General features: G+C 39.2%; 1 protein-coding gene across 7 annotated transcripts in view; it reads right to left on the bottom strand.

Moving 5' to 3' along the window:
* The window catches only part of PDE1C (phosphodiesterase 1C), a 291755-nt gene that overhangs the window by 150137 nt on the left and 114898 nt on the right, over window positions 1-26720 (bottom strand). For 3 of the 7 annotated variants that reach the window (XM_054060643.1, XM_054060645.1, XM_054060644.1), the window contains exon 3: window positions 20997-21023. The exons of 3 other annotated variants lie outside the window; for them this stretch is intronic. In XM_054060643.1, coding sequence (XP_053916618.1) covers window positions 20997-21023 — 27 coding nt within the window. Of the gene's footprint in view, window positions 1-16271; window positions 16295-20996; window positions 21024-26720 lie in introns of those variants that run through there. One more of the 7 variants, XM_054060647.1, reaches the window with a different exon arrangement.

Genomic DNA, 26720 nt, shown 5'->3' with positions numbered 1-26720 from the left:
TCCTTCTCTGCCAGGCAGCTTTCCAGCCACTCTTCTCCAAGCCTTCAGCGCTGCACAGGGTTTTTGCAGGACTCTGCACGTGGGCCTCACCCCGTTGGTCTCAGCCCATCAATCCAGCTTATTCAGATCCCTAGGTAGAGCCTCTGTACCCTTGAGAAGACCAACACTTCCTCACAGTTAAGTGTTATCTGCAAACTTGATAAGGGTGCACTCAATCCCCTCATCCAGATCATTGATAAAGATACTGAACAGGACTGGACCCAGCACTGAGCCCTGGGGACACCGCTTGTGACTGGCCTCCAACTGGATTTAACTCCATTTATCACCCCTCTTTGGGCCCAGCCACCCAGGCAGTTTTTAATCCAGCAGAGTATGTGCATGTCCAGTTTTTCAATCAGAATTCTATGAGAAACGATGTCAAAGGCTTTACTAAGATCCAGGTACACTGTATCCACAGCCTTTCCCTCATCCATTAAGTGGGTAACCCTGTCATAGAAGGAGATCAGGTTAGTTTGGCAGGACCTGCCTTTCATGAACCCATGTTGACTGGACCCAATCACCCAGTTCTCTTGCATGTGCTGTATGATAGCACTCAACATCACCAGTTCTATGACCTTCCTTGGCACTTTGGAAGCTTATCATGAATTAAGCTGTCTGGAAAGCAAGTATACTGACTCACACAAGAAAAATAAAAAAGAAAATTGCAGCTTCAGAAGTTTACTTCTAATGCCAACAAGGAATGAAATCAAGCTTTCTCCAGCATGTTGTGAAAGTAAAATGGCAACCAACTGCAGATACTTGAACTTGAAGTTTTAGATTTTTAGTCTAAAACTAAAAACAATCTATAGCTGAAGTAGGAGAAGAATTTTGAAAACAACTCTGTGCATTGTTTCTGCTGCTGTGAGGTTGTTCTGAATGGTGGCGGAGTACTGCAAAACAACAAAAGTGTTCATGCATACTGCTCACTGCCAATGTGTGAATAATGACATTTGCAAGAACCAGGAGTAGGGAAGAGTCTATGCTACCTTTGAATGGGATGCACTTGAAACTCAAAAAACACTATAAATCTCCTGCTCTATAAGTGTCTAGAAGCAATAAAGGGAAGTTAATTCTGAAGAGCATGTGTAATCTGCCTCTCCCTGATTTTCCAATTTTTGAAGGAAGCTCTATTAACATGCAATGCATCATATCCACTCCTTCCTGCCAAAGGCAGATGTTGAGAAATGCTGCATACTGCAGGATCTATTCACTTTTGAAAAACCACAAGAGTAGCCACAGTCAAATAACACTGAAGCAGATTAACTGCAGCAAAAAAAATATGACAGCTGAAAGTCCCAACTGGTCAAGCCAAAGGCAGTAAGATACTTCATTGCTCAATGCAGTCAGACAAACAAGGTCTCAGATATGGAATATGAAAATACTCCACCACGAGCACTATATTCACACCTCCTGTTTGTACCATCATCTTGAAATACAATAAAATCGTAAAACTATTATCACCTTTTCACTACTTGCCAGTAATAAAGTAGTAGGGCTTGTTATAAATATTTTTTTATATAAGCATCAAGAATAGGTTATTTTAAGGAGATTCCACTCTTTACGCGTATTCACCTATTTATTTTTGTATTCAAGATAGTTTCCAGGATAGACGAGAACACAACGTTTGCAAAAGTGCAGAGAGTCAGCTAACAGATCTGCAGCAATCTCCAGACTACTACTACAGCAAAACTCTTCATGAAATATCTGGTGACTCATTGCTGTTGTTGAGGGTTAACATCTGCAGTCTGGTCCATGCTTTTTTCCTTCTCACAGCTCCAGTAGTCAATCTTTGTTGGCTGCTTTCTGGTTAGAGAGTACCTGTAGATTTTAGCTACAACAGACAGCTGATCAAGAACTGCCAAGCACCTATTGCAACTATTGCTTGGCAGGACCTATATTACCAATAGGGGAAGCACTACTAATGGTGTCCCAGCAACAATTACAGCAGGAGTGCAAAGGAGCCCAGAACCTCTGCTGAGCACTGTGCACTAACAGTAGTGATGTGCCACATGGTCTCCAACACCAGCCGGAGGAAGTGGCCTTGGCACATCAGGGGCCTGGACACAAAGAGCACTGCTGAGCAAGAATGTCACTGTTCAGGTATGAGGCTGCAAGAAGTGCCTGGTACCTGTCCCTGAGGTTGGGAACACTGTCTTCCCTTCCTGTTGGAAGTATACTGTGTTTGTGGCCAGAGGAAGGAGCTGTGAAAAGAGGTGACAAAGCACACCACCAGGGAGGATGAACAGGAGACCAATATGGTCTTTGCAGACCCTGCAGAGCTAAGAATCCAAGACCTGCACTGCAAGGCAGAAGGGAAATCTAGAGGCTATCCTCAAGGGATTAAAACTCCCAAGATGAGGGTAGACTGAACCTTATCATTTTTAGCAAGACAACTGGGGCTTCCTCTCCACTTCTAGTGCTGGAAACAGGGGAGAAAGGTGACCTTGCATCAGGAGAGGCATCAAAGCCTGTTAAGCCTCAATCAAGTGTCTATAAAAAGAAGGAAATGGAAGTATTAACTGTTGGAAACTCCTTTCTGCGAGGGAGAGAGGAATCCTTCTGTTGGTTTGACCCGTTGCCCCAGGTTTGCTGCTTATCTGGGATGTGGTAAATAAATTGCTGAGTCTTTTCCAGCCCTCAGACCATCATTCCCCACTGCTCATCCGTGTGAGCATCATAAACAAGTGGGAGGAACCAAAGCTCCACACACAGTCACAGAACTGCAGTATGGTTAAGATAACAGACATGGTGGGATGGCTTGCACAACTGGCATGCTGTGATGGATGGATATATGCACTCTTCAGTGAAGGAAGGCAGGGAAAACAAAGAGCAGAGTTGACCCTTTATCCGAAGGAGCAGCTGAAATAACAACATGGCCAGATTCAGGCCATCCAGGATATTTCTGAGAGGTATAAAGGATAACTTCTTTATTTAAGCACTAAAGGACCAACCAGGACAGCCAGATTATAGAACAGAAGGTTTGTGCAGGATCCATCCTTGGAGATTTTCCAGACCTCTCTGGCTACAACCCCAAGCAACCTAGTCCGAGTTCATTGCTGAGCCTGTCTTGAGCAGGAGCTTTAAGTCTTCCTCAGATCCCTTCCAACCTGAGGGACTCAAAGACTCTGGGGGGAAAAATTCCACTAATTCAGTGGCAATCACAGATCTATCTGCAAGGAAAAGGTGGTCATCAGTGGTAGATAAATTTATCTATCTGTACAAAATTATTACATTTTTCATTTTCTGTAAAAATTACCTGTCGTTTACATGAGACAGAGGTGTTAAAGAAGCTAATATTTAAGACAAATAACCACAAAAGTAAACTCCAAATAATCTGCCATTAAGCAAACTAGGATAACACTTGTACATTTAAGTTATTCCACAAAATAATTTCCTTAATATTTCCTTTCCACAAATGAATGTGCAATATGCCTTATGAGATATAAGGCTCAGGTTCACAGTCCTAAACCCACAGCCTGTGTTACCACATATATCTAAAATAGATACAACTATAGGATATATATATAATTATTTTATATTTTTATTATGTATAACTTTTATTATTTTATGCACACACACACCTATACATACACAAATACATATATATACAGATATAAACCTGTAGAACTGATGAGGGCAAAGCAGGGCTGGGGGTCACATCACCTAATCACGGGCATCTAAATAGATTTTTACTCTTTTCTCTGAGGTCTTCTCCTTAAGCTCCCTCTACAGTCACTCACAGAAGAGTAGCTTCCAGTAAATATCCCCTTGGCAGACAAACGCAATTAGGCAAGATGAATTCCACCCTTAACAAGAGCTGTTAACAAAATCAGCTAAGCACTTAAAGCCAAACACTGTAGTGAAAACAACTGTCCCTAATAATATTAAATAGGCTGTAACTGAACTCATAAGCAAGTGCATAGCAAGCAATATATTTCCCAATTCCTCTTATTTACTCCTCAGGGTTTCCCAGTGTGACTAGCTGGTTTAGACTTGTCTTGTTTTGACTGCTAATTCTCTTCGGGTCTGGGGACTGTTCATATTACTTATTTAACAGCACTTGTGCCATAGTTTAATGTCAAACGCTTGTATTCATTGCATATAACATCACCCTGGAAGCCACTCTACCTTTCAGCAATTATCTCCGTGATATAATTAACTCAGTACTTACATTGATATAACGGAAAACAGAGAGAGAAAATGACATCTAAAGTGTGAGACAGGCTGTGCACAGAAATGTTGAGAATGTTAGAATAACCAAAGGCAGCATTTCTAAGACAGGTAGGCTTTGTTCATTTTCCAGCCTTAGCTCCGTCCCCATACCTCAGCCCCACAACTTTCATTTGCACCTCAGTTTCATGAATCAGATATAAAATATCACTTTATTTGGATGTTTCTTTTGCAGCTGGGATCCAGCATGAAGACAGAATGAGGGCCCAAGATACAATTTTCCTTACTGAGCATCTTCATAATTGAGTTGTCATGTACATGGTCACATTGTTCCAACTGTCCCATCCAGTCCTACTTATAACCTATGGGAGGTGGGGGCTGCGGGGAGACAGAAAGAAATAGATAAGAAGAGACCTCTGCTCTCCAAAAGCCTAGCCTAAGGGAGCTGGTTGCACACTTTTCACACAAACCCAGCATTTAGCAATCAAAAGCCTAAAATAGCAAAAGTTGCACAAACTGAAGTTAAGTGGAAATTTGTTTTTTAAGATACAGTTTCACTCTGTCTATTTATTTCCTTCTCTGCAAAGGCAAACAAACATAACATGCTGTCAAAAACATAAGCAAAAAGTTTTGCTGTCCTGCCTTCGCCAGCCCCAATACACTCTATACCCCCACACGCACACCGTGACTGACCATACGTGAATTATCAGGCTGTGGAGTTGCTCAAATGTGACGACTATTTTCCATAACAAGCTCCTGAAATAAAGAAAGTCCATCAGCACTCCAGCATTTTCATAGCACCTTTCTGCAGGATAAGAAAAAGAGTCTGAACTTTGAATGCTTTTATAAAGGCTAGAATAGCATATGTTGTATTTCTCAAGATACAAGATGTAACTCTTAACAAGCTGAATGCTGACTGTTAGATGTCCCTGTGCATTTGTACAGGGGAAAAAATAGTAAAGTCTTTTAAGCCCCTTGTCAAGTTTCAGTGATGGTTTGACTGATGACCCTCAACATTTAAAAAATCTTTATTTAAAAAATGAAGGAATTCTATTATTTCTTTCTGTAAATAACACCTTTCAAAGTTTTATTCATTCCTGGAATGGATTCAGTATTTTAACTAAAGTAAACATTGTTTCATAACCTGAGCAGTGGCAAACAACAAAATATTTCCCCTCTAATTTATTTCTTCTACATAACATTAGTTTATAATTTAACAGCCAATGAAAAAAATCCAGAAACCAATTTTATTGACTTCTTACTAGATTAGCAGGAGATACAGGGGATTTTTCTTCTTTCTTAGATTTAATATGAGATGAAGAAAGATTAATTAAAGAATTGTAATGATTAAAAATAAATAAAAATTATTGTTAGACAGTGACCTATCAAATTTCATAAGCCATGTAGCTAAGGTTTGGAGATAATCTGAAGTAACACTAAAAGTGAACCAGAGGCCATTTGAAAAAGCTCCCACAGATCTGTAAACCTACTGCTGATTATCCCTAAAATAACAAATAGGAGGATTGGAATGTTTAATATATCACAAAGAAAAAGGGAAATATGACTTTTAGACAAGGTCATGCTTCCTAAATTGCAATACTTCCTTGCAAATTTATTTTTCCAGAAAGGATAAACATGACTTCCCTTCTGCAAGGTCCGTAGCTTATTATTCTCCGGGATGATTCACACTGTACAATAACAATCCTATTTTAAAAAACAGAACCAGTCTAACTTTAAATCAAGTACGTATTTCCATTCAGGACATAGTAAGTTTAAGTAGATGAGCTGTTCAATCCTTTGAAGACCTATATAGTTGCTCTGTCTGATAATCTACCCAGCTGCCTACGTTGTTTTTCCGCTTTTATTACAGCTGTATCCCTTTCGATAAGATGCTAGGATCACACCACTGAGTCCTTATGAAACTTTCTGCGTGGCCTGTGGCATATGTTACATCAAAAAGCAGGTAATAAAAAAATATTACTGGAACTATTCAATAGTACTGGCAAAGTTTCAGGCCGAAGGTTTCCAAACAGTACAGCTTGGGAAGTGTTGATAAGACCCAGGCAGTAAACAGACACTGAACAAATGTCTCAGGAATGGCAATGTGAAGTGACAATTCCAGATAACTCACCACAATGAGATTATTTTATCTCTCTGTATTGCAAAAAATAATACGTCACTGCTGTTCTTAGTAAGTGACAGAATGAGGTGCTGCAATCCCATGCAAGAATAAGCAGCTCATAGGGAGGGGAAAAATGCTGAATAGGACACAGTCTTGGCATGGACTTCTTCCATTTCTCACTAAGGATATTTTAATAAGTTAGAGGTTTTGAGTAGTCTGAGTTGCATCCACACGCTACAAAACAGACGGTGTGCTGTCTGCAAAGCGTGCTTTACCATGGATTAGAAACATTCAGTATGAAGGAAGACTGTTAACTTATTCAAAGTGCAAGAGGCAAATCAGGTTTATGGTATCTTCAGTTACAGCCATTAGTTTCACCGATATCTGTAAATGTGTAATGAGAATGTTTCTGAGAAAATGATCTCCCTGAAGCTTTCTCACAGTACACATGCTTAGTGTGTGAGGAAATTGCCACGTGATTTCTGCACTGATACAATCACAGAGCTGCATTTAGACCTGAGCATTAATCTACTGTACAGTTCTCCTAAATGCTCTGCTTCCAAAACATCAGCTTTTAAAAATGAAACACTCCTACCCAGAAAAGTGTTTAATCAACATTCACTTATTTGCTTGGTTACTCCTTCACCTTGTGAGAAGGCAGTGGTTGTTCAAACTTCTTAAAAGAGATTCTTGGAGATGAAAGTTTCTTGTCTTTCCCATGAAATTTTTGCCAGTATCTCCTCACATTAGCTTGGAAGAACCCTCAGGACAGACTGTAATGCAATAAGTTGGGATAAAATGGTTTTCAAATAACAGAATGAAAATATATATATTAGCTAACAAGCTTTAAACCATTGGAGCAGAGCACTTAGAGGCTTCACGTGTTTGCCAGCCAAAAGAATTCTATTTCTCTTTGCATTGGAGAATCGTCTTAAAGACTTTTAAACACAACCACTCAGATAAGGTATATGATGCATTAAACCCCTCTTTTTCTTATCTAGACTAGGCATCATAGCTTAGTACTGCTTGTGTGATATGGATGCATTTGGCAAACACTTAAGCCATCAAACTGATTTCCTATAAACCACTTGGCAGCCTTGACTGCAACCTGGACTGTTTTCCATATCATACAACAAAGCTGAACAGCCCTATAATCCATCCATAATTTCCCAATACTGCTCACACATTTCCTCCTTCCCTTCTTTGCCTAAAAATACATATTCACATACAGATCATGTCTCTATTACTATTACTCTTCCACTGTTATGTGTGATTTTGATACTACAGCAACAGGAAAACATTTATATAATACCTTTGTCCTGATACTGACCTAAGTTGTCTCTACAGCACCCAGAAGAAGTTCGGTTGTTCAGCAAAATCCAGTTTGCAACTGTATTTCAGCCTGAATTTACACAGCGACAAGGTTGATGACATAACCAAACCTATGTAAGGATATTTGAAGTGCCCTCAGCATGCAAAGCATCTGCAGTTGGCAAACCAGACATAGAGAAGACTTGTGCCCTTTTGAAGCCAGAGGCCATGTAGTTTTATGAAACACATAGGATATCTATGTGTCAGCAATTAAGTCCTCTGTTGGAGATTAAATTTATGGGAATTTAACTGATAGAACCAGAAGACATGCTTCCAGACTTACAAATCCTTCTTCAGACCTGAGAGACAGCTAACACCTATTAACTGTGATACCTAATTTTTGGACAAATAACAGACTTTCTATTTTTCAGTGACCTCCAACTTCAGTTCAGAACACCACTAGTAACCTACACTCATTGAAGAGAAACACTTCTCAGACAGGAAAACACTGCTGATTTGAAGCACAAATCTCTTAAAAACTGTATTACATAGTTATGACTGTTCAACTACCTTCTTATTTAAAATGGTTGCTAGACATCTTTCTTAGAAAAGTGTAATGCCTAACAGTATAGTTAGACTGACTTCATTTGCTTTCTTTTCCCTCAATACAAATCTAGCAGCGATTGGAAGACTCCTCTGTGTATTCCTGACCAAAATATGTCATTTATTAATCCAGTGAAAATGCATGTCAATTCTAAACATTAATAATTTTAGTTCAAAGAAAAATATTATGTTTTTGTGTTTCCTATTGAGTTCATGCTTTTCTTACTGTTCTCTCTCTGTTCCTCAAGTTCTACAGAGACAAACCCTTCATACACTTACTAAACCTGCTGCCTGGGTAGCACATTCCTAATTCAAACAAAAAGATTTTGCTGAATGCTTCTGCATAAGATGCTTTGAGGAAACATGTTCTCCTAATTACATCCTTTCAGCAAACAGCTGGAAGAATAATCAGGTGAATGCTGTAAAGTCTGCTCCTATTATAACTAAACAGCTTTCCCAATTAAGAATGGGCTGTTATGTGTATGCAGGCATCACAAAGGCTGCATCAGAAAAAGCCAGTCATGTCTCTGTTTGCCTCATTTTCACCATTTTCTTCAGCACACAGAACTTAACCCATTGATTCACCCTCATCCACCCTCAGCATATGGCAATCCAGATGTTAATCACAGACCGACTGAAGCATCACACTAGAGGACAAAACAGTTTAATATGGTTTAGCTTATGTTATTCCTATTTCTGCTTTTCTTTCAACTTCTAATACCTACTTTCAGATGAAGGAGCTGAAAAAAATTTGTTGTCTTTTCTTCCACCTACACTTTTCCCAACTTCTCTCTGTGCAGGTCTGTAGACAGCATGCAAGGTTTCTCAGAGCCATCCATGTTTCCACCACTGGATTAAAAAGAACAGCTCCAGCTTTCCAGTTACATATGGCAGAGGAAAGTGCTTTTGCTAGCGATTTGACAAACTGCTAACAGACTTCAAACATATGAGAGATTCTGTACCACCTTCTGTCGTTGTTTTTAACTGTCCAGCTGAGACAGGAGCCCCATCCTCAAGTCTAACCACTCTGAAACCCTTAGTAACATGTTAGTATTAATTGAAACATTAAAGTACAATGAAGCTGCAATTCAGAGATATCTTACATCTATTCTTTAAATTCCTCCTAAGTGAAGGTCATTGGAAAAGTGATCATGAGGCAAAGCCAGCTTAAATGATGTCATTCTTCCAAGATGTTTCAGTTCTGAATTCAGATGAGAGCACAGTGTCAAGGCTATGCTGATAAGTGAAGGCTGAACATTGCTTTCTAGATATTAGAAATGTGAGAGTTGATGTCTACTGCCACTGGTCTCCCGCTGTTTCTCAAGTCCACTGAGAAAAACTTTAGCATTGGGCTGCCATAAGGTCCCATAGACAGAATAATTGCATTCCCAGTGTTCAGACCATCTAGCTGAACTAAATCACATGCATCAGGAATAGTCATTCAGGAAGTTCCGAACGGTTCAGGAGAGGTTGTTTCAGTCATCACCAAACTTTTTCAGGTTTGGTCCCAGGAAGAGTAAAAAAAATACCTTCAGGTATTTAGGATATTCCTCACATGAATGCTGGGTTTCATCAGGGCCTTTAGCCAATTCACATCTCACTTTAAAAACAGGACAGACACATCTATTCCATGTATCCTTGTAACTCCACACTGACATTCACCACTTCCAGGTGTGCAGTGTGAGGTAGCTGTGACAATCCTTGTGGACCTTGACACTGATATATCTCCAACATTGCCCTCCTCTAGGCGACTGCTGTGCGTGCTGAGGGCAGAGTCCTTTGGGCTTCAGAGGCAAAGCTCTCACCTCTGGAAGCTGTGGTGCTTGTCAGCCTCCCAGACCCTTCCCTTGGCAAGGTTTAGGACAGGACTGGAGATGAATTCATCTAGTCCAGCTTCTAGAGTTTCCTTTAAAACAGCTATCAAAACACAGCACTGCTTGAGATAGCAACAAGGCTGCTGATTAATGATATCTACTGTCACTTCAGTCCTTGGTGTCTTCGAGCTCTGTCAATAAACAGATTGGTGCTGGAGTTCTTTGTGCCTCATGAGTCATTACAACTGAAGCTATAACACGAAATAGAGCAAGTTGTTGTCACCATTGTTTATTAGTGCAGAAACTCCCAGAAGGAGCATTTGTCATCACTATCTGAAAACATTTGCAATATTACCAGGGGAAGAAAAAAAATATTTTAAAAAATCACAACTTCAAACTGTAAGAAAGCTGAACTACGACCATTTCTGTGGCTCAGCCAGTCTAAAGAAAAAGCAGCAACAAGCTGATTGCTTTTCAGAGCATGAAACACATATTTTTACGACAGTCTTGGTTTTGTCTTCTAAACAAATCTGCTGCTGGCAAAAACTGTTGGACTGGCTACGTAGGAGATCAAACTCATTTATTCATATGCAACACAGTTAGCATTCATACTCCAAACTTTTATTTCATAACTATGCTTTATTCATGACCTACATGCGCATGGTTTAGCAACGACTGGACAGTAGCATAGTCTCTGTTCCTGCTCATTCCTTGAGCATTCTCATGAGAATCAACATGTTGTTTGATTTTGCAGGGGCTTAACCAGTCTTTCAAATTCTGATAACTTCTTTCACAAAACCATGAGGTGCAAATCACTCTACCACTGGTATTATGGGATGTGGATCCCACCAGCTCCTGCAGTAGGTAGTGGATAAGCATCTCTGTTCTTGACTAAAAGACAAGACTGGAGAAGTCATCCTTAGTCAGTAATCACTAAGTACTGCTGGAATTTATTGAAATGTTATCAGGTAGCTGAAAAAAAACTCCAATATGGAAATTAAAAGCCCATGTGGAACTCTGCTGTGGTAGCACCTGTTTTGGTAGGAACAGGAGAAAAAAAAGCTCCAAATTTTAAACTATCTTTTTAGCAGACAAGAAATCAGAATAATTGGATTCCATGTACAGAACTGGTTCACTTGAAATTTTGTCAGCATTTCTCACTTTAAGAAAAAAATATTATTTTTAGTACAAAAAATACCATCCCAGTGCTGTCTGCTGTGAATTTTACCAGGAAGAACATGCAAAAATCCAAGAAGGAACCACTTGTATCCTATCCACTCATTACTAATAAGTTCCAGACTCCAATAAACAACTTGATGAGACAACTGTCTACAAGCCTGGAATAACTGTGTATCAGCAAGTCCGGAGAGTATTCTCTGCACTGCATAAAGCAATTTTTCTGCCAACAAACTTCAAAGAACAGATTTTTTTTTTCTCCATTTTAAAAAGAGCTTGTCCTTATCAAGACAATAATTAAACATAAACTGAAAACATGGTTTATGTAAATGTTAGTCAAGAAAGATTCAAAATCTATGAAGCTTAATTATATGCACCACTAAATCTGAATGTGTTGCACAGGAGAACAGAAATACGATACTTGTACCTGTTAAGAGTAATAACCTCTGAAAGAAATCACAATTTAACTATAGCACTTTTATTATGTTCAGACAATTGTTATTTCTTCTCTCTGAAGGTATGGTTGTAGCTAGGTGAAAGAGAAAGTGGGTTTAAGTACTCTGTGAATCAGAATGATGACTACAAAATAAGCGGCTGTACTGGAAAAAAAACCCATAAGCTTAAAAAGTTTTCCTGACTAGGTGCTGAAGATTTAGATGTCTACAGTTCTGTCCCTACATCTTGTGAGAAAACAAAGCACTTCTCTACTATAATTGTTGCCATAATCTGGCTGAGGAAAAAAACTAAAACCAACACAACACAAAAAAAAAAACCCACAAGACACCTTTGGAAATAACTCTACTCCTGATCAGTCTTATTAAACTGGATGCATCTTATAAACCTCCGATTCACATATGCACTCATACAACCATGCAATCAGGCACTTTAGTATCTCCGACTATGGTCAAACAACAAATCCACAGTATAAATAACTCGGATATTTTACAAAGCCCTTGTGAACCATAGTATGTGCTGGTAAGTACATCACAACTGGATGTTTCTACTCAGGAGCCTCCTCTCTAACAGGAGAACTGTTCATCCATCAGTAGATGGATGGGATTAAGAGAAGGAGATATATCAGCCAAAAATTACAGTAAATTGCTTCTTAATCTTCTCTGTGGTGCTGATCACTGAAACATGTATTAAGCATATTAATGTGTGATTCCTTTTTAAACTAATGCACGCACAAAGGAAGCCCAAGTCCTTTTCTTCTGTTTAAAGCTTATTTCCCATTTTTGGTGTTAACACTTGGAAGACAGCCTGTCAAAATATATCACTAGCTATGCTCCCCTGGGCCTCTGGAGATGACATGGCACTCAACAAGAAGCTGCCAATGGTTTCACAAGAGACTCTGGTAGGTGTTTTCACCTTAATGTGCAATAAATCTTTTGGCCTATAGAGTGCAGTGTCTTTGAATATAGGACATGAGGATCTGGAGGACTTCTTCACCCGTCATCTAATTAAAGTTAAACACTATCCCCAAGTTATCACCTCTAAAAAGGCAGGACAAGAGGGCAAACACAATGCATTTGTTGGGGAAAAATATTCATTATATTTGAATAGTCTATTAAGAGTGCACTGAAGCAATCTTGAGCTTGAAGAAGCTCAAGTTGAAATCAGAGACTCACTGATGTAGCGATGAGGAAAGAGGGTTTATATCTTTCCGAGATTTGATAAGACTTGTGCAACACAGACTAAAAGTGAGAAATTTCTCTTGACAAAAAGCCACAATGCCAGAAGATAGTTTGCCCCAGGAGAGAATCAGCTATCTCAGCAAGGATGTCTCATCCCTTCCATTTGATAGGTTTTTAACAAAATACCTTAGAGTTCCCTCTTTATCCTTTGCAAGGGAGAAACATATCTAGGATGTGCAACATTTTGAAGGCTAGAAGTTTGTACAAGACTTCAACCATATTGCCTGCACCCAGAGGAGGTCCCCAAGCAAAAGCTCATTCCCACATGAACTGCCAAAATAATGTCAGTCACTGACAATTTTTTTCTTCTACCCCTGCAAAAAAATATTGTCCTTTAGTCTGAATGCTAAATCAAAGAGAGGGATTAAAACAACTCATTATCAATTCAAATTGAATTTGAGACACAGTTAAAACATAGGAGTTCTGAATTAGTCATGGAAATGCTGCATCTTAGGGTAATTTAAATGAACAGCTTTTTGTAATTACTTAGTGTACTGAAAATTGCCTAAGAGTTGCTATAGCTCATACATCAAAAACACCTGATGAGAAAAAAGAATGGACTACCTATCTGCTACTTAAAGCACCACTTCAGGGGGGTCAACTCATTAACAGCTGTTGGGATTACTGGCTTGACTAGGTACAATTTAGCATTCATTTTAAATAAAAATCTATTTATTTTGTTTTCTTCCTTCTTTTGGCATTTTATTCCCCAGGAAATTCTAGGTAGTCAGCTGAAGGCAAGTATGATACAGCCTAGGAGCAGCAAGTGGCAGTGGGATTCCACATCCGAGGGTTTCCCTCGTCTCTTAATCTTTCCCTCAGAGGGAAAGCTTTTCAACAAAGGCTGTGCTTCTGTGTGTACTGTGTTAGTGGAAGACGAGTAGCATACAGAGAGTCAAAACTAATACCTTCCTTCCTTATGCTGTTGATTACAAAAATTCACATACAGTTAAGAGAGATGAGGAGAAACAAGAGAATAGGGAATGGGAAATGGCAGGTGGATAAAGGAGGACTGGAGACAGATGTATTAACATTTGTGTTAACACTTTCATGAAATAAAAACATAATTTTTTCAGGTACTTATGCAAATTTTCTGTGAACACAGATAATCAGGAAATTGCAGTGCACATAAGAAGAAAAACAACAAAATGAGAAGTTCCACTGAACAGCCTCTGCCTTTGTTAACAGCTACCTTTAGGTCCTAGAAAAGACTAGCCTACTAGCAACGTAAGCTGTTTTCATCCAGTCTTAGGAAATAAAAAGTATGATTATCCATAGAGGGAACACTTGAATAGCAACCATCTTAGCTTCCTCTCTTTAATGCTTCCAACATGACCATCCCAGTTAGTGTCATTTTCACTAAGGAAGTTTCATTGGGCTGCACGCATTGAATCTGAGTAATTCACTTCCTATGGGAAAAAAAAACCCTCAAAACTAACCACCAAAAAATCAACAGTATTTCACAGAAAGATCATGTCTAATAGGCAATAATATAGGGCTTAACTGAATTCTTCATTAAGTTTTGTTATCCTTCTTATACAAAATATGTGCAAATCGTGGAAGAACTCCCTGTTACATCCCCTCACCAAATCCTAATTTAATTCTCTGAATATGCTTCCATAAAAGATATCAGATTAACTAAAATGGAAATGAAAACTTAGTGGTACCTGTGCACCAGAAGCAGAATTATATTCCATACATGTAAAAGAATGAGAACTGCAAAACCCAAAGAAAAAAGCAAGCCACTTCAGTTTAGTTGAAAATAACTTCTCTTCCCACATCCACTGAGAAGAGCACTGGATGTCCCTGAAAGAAGCCATACTAACCCAATGGGAAGGTGTCAGAAGACTGGGTTCTCTTTCATGCAGCTTTTCAGGTTCACATGCACACTATTTTGTTTGGTTGGAATTAGTAGAAATTGCTATTGGCCAAAATATCATAGGATTGTAGTGTATCTAATCTATATCACCTCTTTCTCAAGTGTTAACCAAGTGGGTGCATAGCTAGAGGGGAAAAAAAATATTCAGCAGCTTTTTTCCAGAAAACTTCTCATAACAAAGCGTAAAAAGGTAGTAGAAGGTACAAGACTACTTCTGCTCTGCCTTCTCCCCAAGATTTCAATCAGAAAACTTGTCAGTCACTAAGAAAAAAGAAAGCACCAATACTTCTTAAAGTCATTTTAGTTTTAATATCTGATACTAAACAATGTTTGATACTGGTTTATTTTCTTTAAAGTCTCTGACTTTCAAACATAATTTTCGGTTCGCACTGATCTTACTCTAGAAAACCAGGAATAATCTTGCAGTTCTAGGGGCTACAAATAACTTCTAACAAATTGATACAAACAAGAATCTGTAAAACCTGAATCTAGCTGATATTATGACTACATTTTGAAAACCAGCATTATGTACAGACGGAGGACCAATATAAAAGCAGGAGTGTGTTATCATTTCTGCTGAAAGATACAGAAGTTTACAGCTGAATTTCACTAAACATGAATATATTTAGGAAAAAACCTAAACCTAACTTTCTTTTGATAGGTAAGGACACTTGTCATCACAATATTTGAGTAGCATAAGCTTTTTTCCATTCTTGAATCTGGCAGAGTCCATTCCTTACAAAGAAAGATGAATCATTGATAGAATAAAATCTGTACAATCACTGATATTTTAGGTATTATAAATCAGCTGGAAAACTACGCTCAATATAGTCAATATTTTAATAGTTGTTAAACATTAAAGACTTGTATTGATAATTATTCAGCACTATATAAGTCCTGTCACTCGTGTCAGGAATCCAAAAATTATACCCTCGTCCACCAGAGCTATCATATTAAGAAATGGCTGCCTCCTTTTAGAGTAGAATAACTGAGCAAGATTTCAAAAGCAGGGAGACAAAATCATGTATCTATATGGAGTCCAATCTCACTGCATCTTCCAGCTCTATTAAATAAAGGGAAATAGGAGAAGGACAGAAAGCAGGTGGGTATGTGAAAGCCTCTGCCCCTTCCAAAGTTTTCCTCTTATAGAAAGCCTTAGGAGAACTAAAGCTAGGATTTTCTAGGAGGTAGGTTTCCTCCTCTCCTCTCAACATGAAGTTTCCCTACAGACAGCCAAGTAATATAAGCTTCCTCTGTGAATTAAAGCACAAACTCCACTTAGCTTTGTTAATTTGAACTGCAGCCTCTTTTTCAGACCTGTGTAATTGCACTTAAACTACATTAGAAAATCATTCAGGTTGCAAAGTCAAGCACCAAGAAAGCTACGAAATATGGAATTGAGTTTGCCAGTGCCACTTTAATTTGCCCCCTTTGCATACAGATTAATTATAACCTTTACTTACATGACCATGTCCAGTTTTTTCCCAAAGCACCTGTGATTCTGCAGAGCAATGAATACAGAGCACTCAACAAATCAATATATTTTTTTACTGAAATTAAGTATTCTTTAAATTTAACATAACAGCTGCACTTGTAATATTACAGAAATAAGCCAACATATATTTTGCACAATGTCCAGCAGCCTTGAATTGAAAATTTAATGTCACTTTCCCTGGAATGGAATTTCAAGAAGTTCTACTGAAGCTACAGGGAGCTAAGATGGTCTAAGCATCCAAAAGACTGCACATTTCACAAAGAAATTTGACACAAAGTCATGCATTGTGAGTGTGGGCTACTGATGAGGATATCAACCTCTAACGTATCCTATATTGCTGGAGCTCCTTGAGTACTACATATAAAGAAAACCTTCAGCTAAGTAGCATTATAATTACTTGCACAGCTTAAGGAATTAAGGTTATTTTGATTATTTCTAATTAAGATAACCTTGCAAGGTCAATAGATAAGCTGTGGAAATGAAATGGTATCAGAACTAAGGACTAAGCATATTGTCAAATTAAGTTAGTTGATGAACACCAAGAGTTAATCAGGGCCACAGTGATGTTCTCAAACACTGTGACCTGGCATAAATGATCTTCAGACCTTCAGTGTACATTAATCTATCAATGGCAGTGGCAACTACCACCATATAACACTCAGTCAGATGACCAGTTTGAGAGAGCACTGATGCTTCATTCCAATGAAGATCTCTTCACTGTGAGCTAACAGCACTAAATGATTAAATTAATTGCAGCACAGAGGTTTCCTTACAGGCTCTAGTCTCAAGAAAACATGTAACATAAGACAATCTAGAATGAGACTTGCAAGGCTATAGATTTACCTGCATTTTTAAATAATCCAAAAGAAACAGTGGACCATTTTAATCGAAAGATGTATCAGCATGGGTAACCTTGAAGATGACTATAAACTAAGGTTAGGGAAAAAAAAAAAAAAACAAAACACTTTTCCATTTATTTTGTATGTAACATCATATATGCCTGTATGGTTTCACCTCTTGTGCTACACATCAACACTAGATTCTTTTTTTTGAGGAAAAACACGTTCACATTCACATCTTCCTCCAAGCATTTATTAACTAAATACTGGAGCAAACTGGAATTGAGAAGTGCAGGTACAGATGGGAAAGAATAGGGAAATGTAAGAAAGGAATGGAAAAGATGATCTCTGCTTCTGAGGTTACTGCTTGATTGTCTTTAGTGGAAACAAAAAAAAAAAACTTATGAAAATTAGAGAAGGCTTTATGTTCCGGCCATGTGGTTTGTATCAGATGCCAACCTTTTTTAATTAGAGAATCATCTTTTAAAAAGAAATCACATTAGTAAATTTTGCAGGGCCAGTCAGGATGCTTCTTTCAGGGTCACAGCCATATTTCAAAGGCACTTTGGTTACATTTCCTTTTCTACTTTGTAATCCATTAACAGGTACTTAGGGAAAAAGACAAACAAACATCCATGAAGGATAAAATATAGGGACTCTTTTTACTTGACCTCTTATCTATTCACTGTCAAAGAAGCCTTTGCATCTTAACAGAAAAATAAACTGTACAAGTAACAACAAGCAGGTAAAGTAAACCAACTCATGCAGTGTAAAAATGCATGGCTGTGGATTGTAATGGAGGAAAAGTATGCTGTGGAAACTAACATAGATTATTTTGCTGGCAAATTTTGAGAATATAAATAGGATTTCAGTGAATTCTTAGAAGTGCAGAACTCGACTAATGTCACCCAAGCAGAACAATCTCATCAAAGTCTACTTGAAAAACTCATTTCCCCTTTTAGCAGGAAGCTGAAGGTGTATCTCCCAGGAAAACACTGTCAGCCCACAGCTGGCTGTCTTTAGGATAATTGAGAGTCTCAACAGTCAAATCAAACATAACTGAGGTCTCAGGTGCTCCAGAGAGAGTAAACCAGCCCAGGACTTGAAAGTTCAAGAGAGCTTTAGCTTCCTATCCAGTTCATTCCTCTTGCTGACTACCTCTCCAGTCACTATTTAACAAGCTATCCACTGTTCACCTACCTGAGGGGAATGAAATGGGAGAATGATAGATGACCTAAAATCTGCTTAAATATCCTGCTTCTCTGGTATTGCAGTGATTAATCTACATCACAGTTCAGTGGTTCAGATGCAATTACTAGGTTGGGACTAATGAAATTAGGGTTGTCTAGACAGCTTCCAAGTTTATGAGGAAAATCATATCAATACATTAATTTTACAGAAGCATTTGAGTCAACTCCGTTAACAGCATGACCAATGCAAAAGTCAATGTCTGTCATTTCCAGTTGTGATTTTAGAATGCCTCAGATTCTACTCCAACTCTTCCTTCTCAAGTTTTCTTGAAAGGACCTCATCTTCCTCCTTAACAGGTCTGCACTCAAGGGAGACTTTCTTTACAGTGCAAAGTATAGAGGACAGCAGTGCTTCTCCTACATAGCTAAGTGCTGCTTGCAATCACCTAGGCATTCTTATGGGATAATACTCTCCAAAGAGAAAAAAAAAAGAAGGAGATGCAACAGCAAGCAAAAGATCTTTTCAGTTCAACTGCCAGTCACCCTTCCAGAGCCTGGTGATGTAGGAATTTCCAAGATCATTTTGCAAAAAAAAAAAAATCAAAGGAAAACTGAAAACCCCACAGCAGAGAGATGTAGGAAACAAACATGGAGATCTGACCCAAATATATCATTTATGCCCATTGCTGGAATTAACAGCTGAACAGAGATGCTACTTAAAACCAGCCTTTAAACAAACTACTGTCCTACCACTTCCTTTTGATGGATGTTATACTTCTGCATCAGATGGCACTACTTGCAATTTCCCATTTAGAATCATACTTTCATCACACAGCAGGTGGCAAATTCAAATCAGAAGCTTACTAGACAACTAAGTTGCCCTAGGTGCTGGCAAGGCATGGTTTCCAGACACAGCAGCCCCCTCACCAAGCAATACAGCCCTCCAGACAGCACCTAGTGCCTGCTTAGCAAGATTATAAAGAATAGCTACTGAACAATGGCTGTGTGATAGTTCTTGGGGTGGCCTCTTGCTTCCGTAGAGCTTGTAGCAGTTATTAGACGTGAGAGGGCCACAAAGGCCATCTGCACAGCTGCCACAAGGGTACACACTGACAATCAGGCAGCAGGCAGTGGTAGGCATAAGTAAAAAAGTTCAAAATCCCAATAGGCACAAAACTTAACCCTGTAATGTTATGCTTAAACAGATTGATACATTCAATTCTCTGTATGTTGTTGACCCAACTATGTATTTGGCTTGTAAGAGCTTTTGACAGCCTTAATCTCTCTTCCAAGGATTACAGAAACTCTCCCATACAGCAGGGATGCTGAACACAAACCTCTCTGATGCAATGATTACGTACATAGAAAACACACTGAAATAAGACACAGTAATCAGGACAACGCAGTGCAGGGGACAGACACACAGAGCAATCATTCATTCTGGAAAACATCTCAGCCCCAGAATAAATCTTCTTGCAGCAACTCAGCACCTCTGTCCAGAGATATGTTTAATTAATAAACATGGCAGCAGCAAGGGAAGCTGGGAAAAAGTAGAGCTTCAAACAGAACTACAGTATCAGCTCCACATATAGGAAAACAGCTGGGAGCACATTTACCTACTGTTTGTTCTTGTCTCTCAGATGACATAATGCCCACCTGCACAGTTCAGCACAGAAATCTCCATGCCCACATTTTTCATTAAGCTGTCATAGCTCAAACCCACCTCATCCATGACTCAAGCCACCACACTTCAGTCTCTCGTGGCTGTGACACACAAGCATATACGTAGCCTGTCCTGCCAGTGATGCATTGGAGTGATCATCTTCGGCACAGGATGATAGCAAATGGGAGGGGTGGCTGTGAAGTCTTAGCTCACCACATAACCGCATTGGCTTATCTGCCAACTCCTTCCATCATCACACAACATTAAAGGGCACATTCAGCAGAGCTGCAGGGTTTAGTCTTTAGGAAGCACTCTGCAGGAGTCTCAAATCCAGTTAAAGTCAACATGAACTGAAGATGCTCAGCATGCTATGAGATTAAGTCACCAATTAATACTGCACATGCAGGGGGAGGGGGAGTCATCTCAGCACCAAAAAACTTTGTGCTGCAAAATGATGCTTTGAAGGAACCAAGAACAAGTGCTCCAAAAAAAAATGAATCTTTCAAAGACCCCCACTGGACCTCCCTCCTGCAAGGAGGCAGTAAGATAACTAGATCAGGCACCTGTAACAAGACCTGTTAATCAACAGGATCCCTGTTTTCCTTCAGTCTCCTGCAAAGGCACAGATCATTAGGAACACTACGAGTCCACAATCCATTTTGTTATTACAGCATGAGTAAGTGATAGGAGTTAGAACCAGCAGATCTCACAGAAGGAACAGAGTGACATTTATTAGGGTTTGACCTTCAAGGATAATAAATATTTCTGTCCTTACTCAGGGAGAACTACCACTAACATCAGAGGGGAGGACTGTCATTAGCAGCAGAAGGGATCTGGAGAGGCAGCAGTGCAAGATGGACCTCCAAAGGGGGAAACAGTAGAATGGCATTTCCCTAGGAATAAAACCAATCTGGTAACAGGAAAATCCTCCTTCAAACACACTAACAAAAAGAGACAGATGACTCACAAACATCTTCCAGTCCTCTGTGATTTACTCTTACCTCTGTGATGTTTTCTTGTATTTTCTCCTGCAGGAAAAGAACAAAACACAACTGAGATAAGAAGGCCCCACTGATAAGGAGGAGTAAAGGAGAGGGTCAGAAATTAGGAGCAATTAAGCAAAGTCACTTCTGCCATGAAATTGCCCCCAAACTGGTGTAGCCATTCCCTTCTGCTAACCTCAGTGGTGGTTGCCACTAACTTCAGTAGAAAAGGGTGTATGTTCCCCTGTATGCACATCTTGCCCTTTCTTGTAGGACAGGATTGCTGCAGCTAGGAAAGAATGAGTTACTACTCTAAATGACTTAACAGGAAGTCCAAGGGGCAGAGACTTACTTCTACTTACTGGTAGTAAAGTAGGTTTCATGTCTCCATCCAGCACATGAGCACGGGCTTATCTGTGGAGAGCACACTAAGATGGACAGGTGGTGATGTGATGCACTCAACCACATTGGCTGTGGTCAATTAGTGGAAAATCCCATGGATCTGGCAGCTGCCTTGCTTTAAAAAGTAAGTGTAGATCCTAGCAAGACCTCTACTCCACCAAACCCCAGATACCATATCACAGATTTTCACTTCACTGCACTTATCTTGGGACCAAACTGACCTGAGCCTAGGATTAGGAATGGCAAGAGTGGATTAGCATACTGACAGCACCATTTCTCTTCCTCAACTTTTACACCACATCAATGGCAGCAAAAGCTGTAAACCTGTTATTCTTCTTACCATGGTGGATTTGACTTCTACAGCAAGCAATGGCAAAAACTGCCAATGCTCAGAGTAAGGCAATAATCACACACCCTGCTGCATGGCTATCTATGTGGCTATACTGTTAGCTGCAGAGGTGTATTTGTGCTGTCTCTTATCTGTGTGCTCTTGATGCTACAACAGAATTTTCAAATGGCTTTGCACAGTTCCTTTGCACAGTAAAACAGGGCATTTATTTCCCTTGCGCTCAGCTCTGCCTGTATGTTTTAAAGTAAAACTAATAGTCTCTAAATCTCACAAGCAGTGATGGGAACAAGTCTCAGTGTGGACTGTGACAAGGACTGCAAGACTAGTACACTGTTGTTTAGCCATACGCTAGCAGATGGTTCCCACCTTTTCAATGTGTAGGCAATATTGTTAGAATGAGTGTACTGCTATAAGCATCAAGTTCTGCTTTTTCATCTCTGATACTTCTACACATGGAAAATTGTGGCTAAGACAGGCCCAGAAAACCCAAACAAGGGGTACTGTTTCTTAAAAATAAGAAATATCATAAAAAGGAATGTAGTGCTATTTTCTACTTAATATGAAGCATGAATAATACCTTCGGCCTATCAAATGCTTCATCTAATATTACCTTTAGAAATCGTACTCATGCCTGTACTTGCTTCTGTATTCTGATCACGCTGGAATCATAAAAATCCTAAATATTCAAAAGAACTTTAAAATATTTCATTTACACTTTACCGTGAGAAGAATTACTTATTTAAACTTGAACAGATGCAAAGCAGTAAAAGAGCAAACTTTCATAGCAGTATCAGGATTCTAGCTTACTGGCATTCAGGATGCTGACACACGCAAACAGAAGCCCAATTTGATATAGCTGATTCTAAGGGAATTTTTAATTTTAATTTCAGAAGGGTGAAAAGTAGAAATTTCATTTTGAAGAGTTTAGATTCAGAAGTTTATGTTCTGACAAATACAGAACTTCACTAAATTTTCTTTCAAAAAATTCTGATTTTTTCGCAGCCCTGGAAGTGCCTTATGGTACATTCCAGCACTGTCAGAACTATTTTTCCCTTTAATGGTTACTGAGTTCATATAATTTTAGAAGTGTTTCTCTTTCAGCCAAGTTTCACATTTAGCAAAGATACCATTTATTAACTCCTGATTAGCTGGAATTTCCTTATATATTTTAAAGAGGTTACTCAGCCTTACAGTACTCTTTACCTTTATTAATAACCTTACTTTTCTTATCAGTTACATCTTTAATGCTCCTTTTACTCCAGAATATTTTTACTGCATTAAGAACGTGCATACTATCACAGGCAACACTACTGGAAAAAAAAACAACCATTTGCATAGTCATAGGAGTTGTAAAAAACATTGATACTTTTTTTTACTATTGTTGTTTATTGTTTCCACACCTGCAGTCCACTTACAGTGGAGGTTTATACATACCAAGCTAGTGGCTGTATTTATTGGCACTGAATTTGTGTCTTACTGTTGAAGAGAGTATAACTAAAGGAACCCTTCTTTTCAGATTCATGCACTTGCTTTAAAAGGAACACCACTAGCAGCTTGTGATATCCAGAAAAAAATTATATATGCCTGAACTTCCAACATTTAAAAAATGAGGTCTGCCAATACTACTTACTAACATTATGAAACGATGGCATTGACACCATGAAGCTGTTTTGAACTGTAACCTCCAGCTTGCCTCTGGGAACACAGACAATATTGACATCTACCTGCTTTACACTTACAATGACCGCTTACACCTGCCTTCCATTAAATAAGACCATTGCAAACAAGGAAATTAGAAGGTGCCTCTTTTAATACCACAGCCAGCATCTGGGGGTGGCTGCAATCAGCAGCCATGTGTGAATTCACAAGAGGAAACTGGAGGGTGAGGATTTAGGTTTGCTTGGTTGGAGTGTTGGGGCTTTTTTTTTTTTTTGGTTGGTTGTTTATTTTTAAAAAGATGTGGGACAGGCTGTCCTGGTTTATCTCCCCAGGAGGAGCCTATGCAGAAAGGAACTAGTTGCTAAATTGCCTTTAGCAGATGCTCTGGGATAAACCTGGAAACAGGCACGTCTTCCATTCAAACTCAGGGGACTTGATTTTCTGAACAAACCCAAGATATCTCTCTTTCCCAGGAGGAAAAGAATGAGAGAAACTTAAAGGAGGTGGCTTTAAAGCTTCCCATACCTGTGGGATGTCCTGTGCTCATGCCTAGCAAGAGGCTTATTGATATTACTATATCTGTGTAAATTCAGCTTCTTTTCCCACTACATAAAGGTGCCATGCCAGAAGAACTGCCACATCCATTCAACTCCTGTTTCCTGCTGTGGAATGTATTACTCATAGGTCTACATTTATCTTACACTAAAAAAATAAATTAGAACAAGGTAGATATTTTTTTTTTCATTCTAACAAGAATAAGCAGGTGACTTGCACTAGGCAGGCCCTATATTACTTGTGTAACTTAATGCGTTTTGATTTGTACAAGCTTAGTATGATGTGAGTCAAGCTTATTAAAACAAGGCTGCTGGATGAAAATAAACTTAGTAAGAGTTTTAAAAATAGGTATTCTTTTAACAATCAAAACTAAACAAGGTGGTGGATAGGATAAAATTTCTGGCTCAAATGAGATGAAGTCAACAAGAGAGCTGAGGCCACTATTTCAGTATCTGCTCTTATGGGGATGAATGAATCCTTTATAGGGTTAGAGGAACAACACAATATACTGGCCCAACATAAAGTTAGGACAGACTTTTGAAGGTATTTAAGCAAGAACAAGATGCATCTAGCTACAGCTGTATAGGCATTCAACTGCCACTGAAATAAACAGATGTGCAAAGACTTTTTGTGCTTTGATGCCCACCAGCTTCTTCAAGGCTAAGTATCTGTTTCTGGGGTTATGTTTCTAGCTCTGCCGTTTAATTCTAGTGCACCTTCAAACAAATTGTTTTCTTCCCATATTTTCCCTTCTTTGTCTTCTGAGAGAGGTGAGTGAGCTAATCTGACTGAGTAGGCATGGAGAGAACTGAGGGTGGAGGGGTTGACAGAATTAACTTACTCTGCCAGCTACTTTGTTTTTGCCCCATAATCATACAATTCAGAACATCAACTAGCTAAATTAATTGCTCTTTCACACCTACACATCCTCTGAAGAATCACATAAACCACTTAAATTTTTTTACTCATAATAGTGGCTTGGTTAACATGGTGTTATTCCACATTTATTCCACAGGGTTTGGTATTAATAGCATCTTTTCAGTATATGGAATAAAGCTGTGGGTGCTGCAGAAGTAATAGGAAGATATTTGCCTAACTTGTTTCCTAGAAATTTATACCAAAATCTGAAGGTTAATGAGCATCATGCTCTGCTCACACTGGTACCAGGGGAAAAGAGTTATATTTGCCCTTGATAAGGTGTCTGCACACTCACAACTTCAGTGCAGTGCTCAGCATTAGGCCACCAGCAAACAAGACATGCAGTTAACCACATGAGGTACACACAGGTAAATGCAGTGACACCTTTCAGTGAGTTAACACTTCCCAACTCAGGAATTCCAAGTGCCACAAGAATGTCTTTATTCTGACTGAGAGGGTCAAGTGACTCAGGTTTTGGGTTGAAGTTCAGATATGGTGCTGAGAGTTAATCAATCTAACATATTTTGTTTTGCTTGGCCATTGCAATGGGTTCAGAGCACACACGCCTTTGGTCAAAGCAGTTTAACAAGCCAGATAGATCTTTTGAAGTCCTGAAAACTCGACGGTCTGTGCTTTCCCCTTAATATCACCAGCTGACAATGCACAAGCCTGGACCTAATGTAGGATCTGCTTTCAGGCTGGATTTGCACTTCTTCAGGAAAAAGAGGGCCACTTTTTAGAGCAATGAGAGACTAGCTAATGTGAATCTGCTGCAGCAGTTTAAAAAGACATTACCCCCAGCCACCACTTACTCTGTACTCAGCCACGGATCAGGACCCTCACAGCCAAGCTGGTGGATGCGAATGCATCCCTGGGCACCTGCTGCTTCAGCACAAAGTTCAGCATTCTAGCTTAAACTGCCAACAACGTTGGCTTAAAGTACTGTTACTGGATTTCATACTGCTGCCTCTGTTGTGGATGCAGAGAGGCAAAAAAACCTGCCAGGACACTAACTCCTCCTGCGGATGGAGCAAGCCTTACCACAGCTTGCCTGCCATACATTTATTTTTGATGCTGACATGATCAGAGCTACATGCAGATAAAGGAAACTCTTGCCTGAAGAGGAACAGTTTACAAAAACTACTTCTTCAGATGAACTTTAGAGATAAAGAAAACAGTCGCCACAAGCAGATATATTTAGTTATTCATAAGCTCCAGGAGAAAGAGGGACTTTTCCTCTTCTATATTTAGAAACTTTATAATTACCACGTTTAAGATGTGAGTGGGAGCTTAGTCATCCATTAGCAAAAGCACCAAACAATGTCTATCCTTCAGTACTGGAATCCCACCACACCTGTAGCTCACACAAGCCAGGGTTATTCATCTCTGCTTCCCTGCAGGGCTCCTCTCACAAGTTAGATTGGAAGCACAGAAAGAAAAAGCTGCTTTACCAAGATGAAACATCCACCTCTTAAGATGCACATTCTCACAGGTCTTTTTCTTTTCTGCCAGGGTTGGGCTTCTGATGCTGGAATAGATTTTAAGATTACACTACTAAAAGTTTCCTAGTTTAGCAAACCAACAGTGTGCTAAACGATTAGATTTGGCAAAACAGAAACAAGTCTGCCTAGAGGTCAAATCTGGAACGTTCTTCCTGCTCTTTTGTTATCCAGCAGTGAATCTATGGTTTTACTGAATGATACCACTCCACTTCCTTTTTCTGTAAGAGTCAACCATAATTCATGTTTACTGCTTTAGTCCCAAAATCCTTCCAACTCATTGACCCACAATCCCCAAAATTTCTCCTTAAGTAAGGGCCATGTCTAAGGCAGGAGAATTAAGAGTATTTCCCAGATCCC

The sequence above is a fragment of the Cuculus canorus genome, chromosome 2 (genome assembly GCF_017976375.1).
Source record: "Cuculus canorus isolate bCucCan1 chromosome 2, bCucCan1.pri, whole genome shotgun sequence".
Classification (NCBI taxonomy): domain Eukaryota; kingdom Metazoa; phylum Chordata; class Aves; order Cuculiformes; family Cuculidae; genus Cuculus; species Cuculus canorus.
The sequence above is the reverse complement of the archived record's forward strand: the minus strand, read 5'-3'. Positions and strand labels throughout refer to the sequence as shown.